This window comes from Hirundo rustica, chromosome 1, assembly GCF_015227805.2.
Source record: "Hirundo rustica isolate bHirRus1 chromosome 1, bHirRus1.pri.v3, whole genome shotgun sequence".
Taxonomy (NCBI): domain Eukaryota; kingdom Metazoa; phylum Chordata; class Aves; order Passeriformes; family Hirundinidae; genus Hirundo; species Hirundo rustica.
In genome coordinates, this window is record NC_053450.1 from 86,157,451 (window position 1) to 86,165,702 (window position 8,252).

The 8,252-nt window shown below is 50.8% G+C and overlaps 1 protein-coding gene across 1 annotated transcript in view; it reads right to left on the reverse strand.

Moving 5' to 3' along the window:
* Positions 1-7,659, reverse strand: part of DUSP22 (dual specificity phosphatase 22) — a 43,137-nt gene extending 35,478 nt beyond the window's left edge. The window contains exons 1-2 of the mRNA XM_040070383.1: positions 7,423-7,659; positions 1,443-1,476 (exon numbers count right to left, since the gene is read on the reverse strand). Coding sequence (XP_039926317.1) covers positions 1,443-1,476; positions 7,423-7,443 — 55 coding nt within the window. The 5' untranslated portion in view covers positions 7,444-7,659. The remainder of the gene's footprint in view (positions 1-1,442; positions 1,477-7,422) is intronic.
* Between the last annotated feature and the right edge of the window lie 593 nt (positions 7,660-8,252).

The window sequence follows — 8,252 nt, forward strand, 5'->3', positions numbered from 1 at the left end:
CTCCCCTGCACTGGAAACAGAACCACACCAGCAAACAGATGCTCCGGCTGAGTTTCACTCTCCTGGGCGAGGGATGGCCATGGCGAGAGGGACGGACTGGGAGCCATGCTACCAGGGCCCATCCTGCCAGACAACCTAACATCTCCACTATCCAACATCTTCCCAATTCTACCTCTTGCCTGAATCACTTCAGAAACAGAAAACAAAAAGAGGAAGTAACGTAGCTGTGACCAAGTCAGTTAAGGGCTTTCAAAACTACCCTCTTGGCCTTTTTTTTTTCCTATAATTTTTCTTTTTTCTCCTTTCATTATCAGCATGAAATCACCTCTGTCCTCTCATTTTCCTTACCATGGCACAATTCACTCCCCCACACAGTAGCCATTGTGCTTGTGTTTATGGTGTGGCAAAAGGCAGCTTTTAACCTCACATGCATCTCCAGGCTGCCTTCCAAAATGATCAGCTCCACGTCCCAAGGGACAGCAAGCACTGGATCCATAGTATGGATCAGCAGATCCAGAAGCAGGTAAATCAAGCAAAAAACACTGAACTCAAAGGTTTTGGGATGGGGAGGCAAGGAAGGAAGAGTGGGCATGAAGCAGAGAGAAGGCGCAGCACCATCTAAATCCAGTGTAGACGTTGCCAGTCTTAACAGACTGGGTGTGGTATCAGACAGCCCAGGAAGGACAGGATATCGCAGGAGCCCCGCTTTGCTGTCTTACCCAAGAATAGGAAATATGGCGTCTACATCTATCGAAACAACTGTATATGCACAACCGGTTTACCTCTGAGTAGGGAGTCAGCCAGAACAGCAGCTAACAGAGTGCTTTGAGAACAGGCCATTTATTTGTATGTCTACATAAGGTTTTGTGTGTTTTATAAATGTGTCTCTTTTTCCGTACACAAAAAATAAACCTCATGCATAAAGGAAAAAAATCCATAGAAACTTACATCTGCAACAGAGACCGTGTGAGTATCAGTGGTCAAGCTGCAACCAGCAGACCCATCAGTCTCACAAGCAGTGATAACAGAACTCTTTAGCAGTTGTTATAAATAACCAAATAATGAAAGCAATGAGCAGGAGGCATAGTAAGACTTTACTTATAAGGCGGACTTGCAATAAGCCTTACAAAGAATCTGCTAGGCTCACAGGCTTGCTTGCCAAGCTTAGGAATCGTTTAAGGCAGGCCAGTGTTTAGGAATTACAGCTGAAGCATGCTCCAAGGAGATGGTATTCATTTCACTTTTCTCAAAGTACTTGCAGCACACCACACAGATGAGAGAGCAAACGAGTTCTTCTTCAAGTGCTACCAGGTGAATCCAGATATGAAACAAGATGGGGTTAAAAAGCTACAGAGATGCCAGAAAATTCTGAGTGCCTGAAAAACAACACTGTAAGACCCCCTGCTAAGTAATCCTAGAGAGAATAGTAAAACTAATCTTACCTTTAAAGTTGCCAATGAACAAGCCAGGCAGAATCTGTGAGAAAGAAATATAGTATCAAATATAGATATCTTGTGGCAAGACAATTTGACAAAGTTCAATTTGCATACAGGATGGAGCATACTACTTTAGCAGACTATTGAGAAATGCAATCTAAAACATGCTGACAACATTTCGTGCCTCTTTGCAACCTTCTTAAACCAGATAGCTCTAGGCACGCCGAGCTTTGACAGCATTCCTTGGCAGTCGGGGTGCGTTAATCGTGGGGATTCTGTGACTTAATGGAGGCTCTCCAAGAACAGCAAATGTGGTTTACAAATTACGAAGCGGCCTCGCAATACAGCTCTCCCCTGCCCCCCACACCAGGGTGAGAGTTACCCTCGTGGAACTAATGATGAAACTCCACACTGCTAAGGTGATTTGCCTAAAGTTGCTAAGGAAGCTGGAAAAAGCCCTGCAAAATTACATCCCTCGAAGCTTTTGAAGTGCAAAGCCACGCAAGTCAGGGCTGCAGCACTGTGGAGCTCTTAGAGGAAATCACTGCAAACACCAACTTGCGTGTTCACATAGAAAGGGAACTGCTGAAAGTCTGTGAAATGCATGTTTCTCTCCCAGATCTACCCACTCACCCCACACTCTCAGATGCCTGCACAGGTGTCAGTTACAGGACATTCTTTAACTAGGGAGTTTCAAGGTCTGCCCAAGGACCCGCATGTGCAGTCTGAGGGCACGTGCATGCACAGACAGAGGCAGGTGACACTATCCCTCCCACCTTCTCACAACCCTCCCAACTTGGGAACAGCAGTAAGGATATCAAAACAACCCCCAGGCACACCGAACGCACATTTGCCGGCCAAGATTTTTTGCTCTCTGCCACCTGAAGTCTCTGACCTACACCCACATCCTTTGAGGAGGTCAGAACTGTGGTGGTGAAACCATACGATCCATTTTTCTTCAGTCCATGCTTAGCATACCACCAATACAGAGATGTCAGCACTGACTTCCTACAGCCTTAGCAACACCCCAGCGTCACCACAACAGCAGCAACAGTCTCTCAGGCACAGCTATTTAAAGGGAAAACTCCACCCATTTAGCTCAATCCGGCAGCTGTGAAGTCCCAAAAGTCTTGAAGAACTTTTCATCAGGAATTATTGCCACAGCCCCCGTTTCACTGCAACCCTCCTGCTGAAAGTCGACCCAGCTCACCATGCACAGGTTAGCAGGGCCAGCAGAAAAGCCTGTAAAAGAGCTTCTGACCTACCCTAACTTCAGGGCTTTCACCTGCTCAAAGCATCATGTTCGCTGTTATTTATCAAGCCTCGAAGGAAACAAAGACTGCAGCACCTCTTGCACGCCTTGCAGCTTTGGTTTGTGCAAACATTCCTCCCTTGAAGCTTTGCTGGGCAATCACGCTCTGCCTGCTGTGTCACACCAGCTCTAAACACAGGGCTCAGTGCTCCCCCCGATCCAGAAAGACGGCTTCTCTGGGACCCTTGCTGTACTTTACTGCTTGTAGACTCCTTGCTTGCAAATTATGGGCTGATTGACAGCGCTGGCTCGCACATCAAGAAAACAGCTCTTGAGTCTTGGGCACCTGTACATTTTGCAAAGATAAGCTCAGCCAGCCTTCTCCTTTTTCCTTCTCTCTTCATTTGTACAAACTCAACGTTCCTACAAAGACAGCAAAATTCCCCAGGGCAGTTTACCATGCCAGGGTATTGTGTAGGATAAAGAACCTATACAACATTCTGCTGTCCCCTTCCATGTGCAAGAATCATGGTTTCAAGGGACGATTCAGTATTTCAAGCACTCTTGATGACACTGCTAGAAGTGCAGGTCTAATGCTGCATCCCAGGCTAGGAAAAAGAAACCTGTAGCTGTTCCAGAGAGGACAGTACTCAAAAGTCATCACCAAAGAGGGTAAATTCTGCAAACAAAATCATGTTCTAAAGCAAAAGGGACTCAAGTTATGAATTAATTTCACCAACAAGATCACCCCAGTGAGCTCGCTCAATGTCAGCATAAAAAATGAAAAAAATTTTAAAAGGCTTTCTGCTATTTTAAAATAGCTGTCTGGTATTTCCTATCTGCAGCACAAATCTTCCATCGCATCACCACTGTAGTAGACTATAGCATTTTAGACTCCAGGATATTATTTCTGCATCAAATGTGCATTCTCAAGAGAGAATAAAAGCCTAATTTCCAGTCCCAGTCATTAAGCTTTGACATTAGAAATTAAAGATACTGAGAAACACCGGGGGGGTTGCAGAAATGAGGTTTCTTGTTGGTAAAAGAGGAAAAATCTAGAAGTCTGCATTTGTGCATCACGAAGCAATGCTGTACGCTAGACAGGTAATTAGGACACCGTGCAACCAAGGACGGCTGCTATCCCTGTTGTACTAGTCATTCTAGAAGCAAGAAACATTACTATGGGTGAAAGCTACCTGGAAAGAAGTGAATCTTCATGTCATGCTGACTAATACTTCAGCACTCGACTATGGCTGGGAACTTTCAGCTGTGTCATCTCACACTGCCTTCAGTAACTGCAACTCCGGGCTGTGCGAAATGAAGGCTGATGGCTGCTAGGGGCGTGTGAGAGAGAAGGGGTGGGAGTCAGAAGAGCAGAAAAATAAGGTGGTTGTTTCCGTGAACCACTTCTCAACCACTGCTATATGAATAAAAACAGTAGCCTCTTTGTATGACCCAAAACACTGAGAAAATGACCGCAGACCAAGTAACCGATGTAGAAGAATGCACAACCAAGGGACAAGGACACCAACGTGTCTTAGCTTGCACCTCATGTGCGAGCAGCTCGTGTTCTCCACCTTGCACAAAGACCAAGCCCTGGAACAGACAGCAGTTGCTAATGCTTCTGTCAGTCCTCTCTGACTACACAACTCACTGGAAAATGGCTTAAAGGGCTACTTTGGTGCTGTTTCCTGTATGCACAAATGCTTTTAATAAAGCATCTAACTCCTTGCCCAACACTGCTTCTGGCTATGTTAGTACTGATGGGCACTCCAGAGAACTCCATGGGGCTCTCTCAGAGATGGCCGGGCACTGCAAAAGGAGAAGACAAGCCTACCTTTGTCTAGCAGTACGGGAGAGTGGCACACATCAGGGAGGGGGATTTGCTGCTGACATGAACTGGCACAGCTTCTCCGACTTCCATAAAATTGGCTACCTCAGCTGTAACTAGCCACACCGGTTTAAATTTCTTATGAATCCACTCCTACAACAAACAGGGCTTATCTGCCCTTTTTGTAGAGATAACACTCGAATCTTCTGAAGATTTTACATGAATAACTGTCAGTTAACTTTAACAGCACTAAACAACAACTAAACCCCAGGAAGAGCTCTTCACCAAGATCCTGTTCACAGATAGTCAAATCTTGTCACCATCTCAGCCGCTAGACTTCAGCTCCTGGAAAACATCTTTCTACATTTCGACCACAGACTTCAACTTGAACTTTGAATACAAGTCAAAGTTAGACATTAACCATGAACACAAATCAGACCACTGAGACAAGTTCCTAAGTCAGACACCATTACTCATTCCGTAAAATAGACATCTTAAAAATACAAGAAAAAAAGTGAAGTACTGAAAATTAATACTAGGCAGGTCAATGCACATTCACAATCCGATTCTCCTTCTCTGAACAGAATAAGAAAGGTATGTATGAACAAATGCTTTCAGTTTAATTTGGGAAATGTCAGAAGGCTTGGATGGGCTTTAGGAAAAAAAACTAGGCCAGGCTAATTTTACAGAGAAAATTAGCAACGAAAGACAAACCCCACCTAAAAAGAACGCCAGGCCTCCAGCCCTTATCACTCTAATGGCCACATAAAGTCACATGCAATTGCTATTTGCTATGAAATACGTCAGTATCATGGGACAGAAAAATAAGGAGGGGACCATGCCATTGCAAAAGGATCAGCCTCCAGAGGCTGCAGCAGTCCCTGGAAGCTCTTTCTTACCACACCCTTTACCGGGCATCATTAATCCCCTTCCCTCGGCATCAGTACAAAGGGACTCCTCAAATGAAATAATCCACCATCAAATAAGCTAATTATTTTTTCCTACCATCTGCATACAGCCCTACCACAAGAAACACACTTCAGCTGGAAACTAAGGCAATTTGTATTGACTGCCTATACTGAGTCCAGCAAATACCCCCTACATTGCGCTGATGGCTCCATGCTTCCCCTTGGCCCTCCAGCTTTGCCAACCCACAAGATGAGAAGGAAGAGATGATCCAGGGGCACTTTCAGAAGGCGGCAAGCTTCAGACCATCATGTGGGACCCCTACAAGTACAAACCCTGATGGCCAGTACCCAACATGATTGTAGCCTCCTTAGAGGAGCCAGCTTTTCCCAAAGTGTTGAACATCGCAACCTCTTGGATACAGCCATAAGAAAGGGGAGAAAACTCCAAGCAGTGTTATGCTTGTCCCAAAAGCACCATGTGGTATGTGTCAGGGCAACATTTAACAGAATTAAAGTGACCAGTCACAGACTGCCAGTTCCTACCCACATATTATCACCGTAGAATGTAATGCAGCCTCAAAGGGCTGAGAGGTGTCCTTTTGGTTTTATTTTTTCTTTCTCCCCAGACTGCAACTTAAGCAGCCCATACTGCATCCCTCTAAATGTTCTGATAATTTCAAGCATTTCAAGAAAGATACTATAAACATACCAGAAGCCTAAAAGTAGTTTCTCTAGCTGTATTTCTTCCTAACTGGCCATTTCTAAAAGGCTAATACCAATGAGCAGTTAATATCACAGCATTATTCCCAGACTTCGAAAGCAAAAACTGAGAAAAAGACCAAGGGATGTTTTACCTCCTGTGCACTAACTCAATTCTTCACCAGCCAGATCTTTTTTTCCCTTGCCAAAGGTTTCTATTTCAATGTCTCTACCCATAGCATGGAAAGTCTTCCCCTTCCAGGTGGCACACTAAGCACTCTGGACGTTCATCAACCTGACTTTCAGGGGCAAGGATGTCAGTCTGGGACAACATGTGAAGAGCTATTTCTAGCTGTTCTCTGCTTTGTCAGAGGCCACGCACACAGCAAAGCTACTCCCAAAGCACTCAGAGCAGGATGTAAGACAGAGATGACTCAACTTCTGTTCCTCATAGTAAGCTATATATAAAAGGCAAGCTACCACCACACTTTCAAACCCGGGTTTTAAACAGAGGTGGAGATACTGAGAAAAATCGCAGTGGTCCCTAGATAACCACTACGACACGCCAGGGGAATCGGTGCGTACAATAAGCCCCCTACTGCCAAAAGGCCAACACCCTTTGCAAAACAGATCCATCTTCCTTCCTCTTCCTCACTGCGATCCCCACTGGTGCCGAGCGCTTTCCTGTCCCACCGGCACCGGGCGGGCCCAGCCCTCCAGCGACAGCCCTCGTCCAGCGGCTGCTCCGCGCCTTGGGAGCGGAGCGAGCCTCGGCCGAGTGACACCATTCGGTGCCGCGCTCCTGACAGCCCCAGCCCCGGGTCAGGGGGCGCCGCCTGTGCCCCACGGCAGCGCCCAGGGCTGGGGGACACAGAGCGGGCACTGAGCCCCGGCGCCGGGGGCACGGCGGCCCTCGCCGACCGCCGGGAACCCGCCTCGCTCGGGAAGGGGAAGCCCGGGCACATCACCGAAACCAGGGCCCCCCTCTCGCCCGCCCGCCCGCCCGCGCTGCGGCTGGGGAGGAGCGGGCGGCGCGCCCCGAGCGAGCGGCGCGGCCGCGGTCTCCGTCCCTCCGCCCTCGCCCCGAGGCGGGGGACCCCCACAACCGAAGGGAAAAGCCCTCTTGCCCTGGCCTTTGTTCCTGGAGCGGGCGCCCGCGGCGCAGGGGCGAGACAAAGGCGGGGGCTCCGCGGCATGCCGCCCGCTCCGAGGCGGGGAGGGACCGCCACCCCCGGCCCCGCTGCGCTGGCCCGCGCACATGCACTCGCGCACGGCGACAACGACGAGCGGGGTTACCTTGTTCATCCCATTCCCCATGGCTTAAGCGACCCGCACGCCAACACCGCGGGAGAAGCCGTCGGCCGCTGCTGCCAGCGGCGGGTCGGCGTGCATGGGATAGTGCTTGCCGAGGGGGGACGGGGAACGGGCTAATTGCTAATTAAGGGCGGCCGCCGCTCGCCGCTGCCGGACAGGGCGAGGCGCATCCCTCTCGCCCTGGCCGCGGCCGTCGCCCTCCTGGATGCCGGGCGGCTGGGGGCGGGTTTCCGCTCGGCCGCCCCCGGGAGCGGCGAGAGCCGCGGGGCCGCGCCGCCAGGAACCACCTCCCGCCGCCGCCGCCACCGCCCCACGCGCGGCGCGGCCCCCGCTGGCCGCCCTGGGGCTTGTAGTCCGCGCAGCCGCGCCGCGCCGCCGCCGCCCGCCCCACGGAACTACCCGTCCCAGCGACCCCCGCGCCGCAGACCTGCCCCACCTGGCGCGGCCGCCGGCGCCCGGCGGCGTTCCGCGGAGGATGAATAAGCGCCGGCCGCGGCGGCGGAGGGGCGGCGGCGGCTGCGACTCGTGTGGGGAGCTCCTCGGCACTGGACCGCCCGCCGGCGGTGCGCCCAGGGAGGGCAGGGCTGCGGCGTGGGGCGCGGGAGCCGGCGGGTGCTGCCCGCCCGCCTCTGCCATCCCGAAACCCTTTTGGTTTAGTCTATGAAAGGACTCTGGCAGGAGGCACCGGGCCCTGGGCTGCCCCGCTCCCGGCCCGTGCCGCTCCGGTGTGCCGGTGCCCACGCGTGAAGCAGGAAGCAGAGCCTCGCCCGGCCGGCTGTGCTCCGTTTTAGGGCACCTGCGGTGGCCCCTGC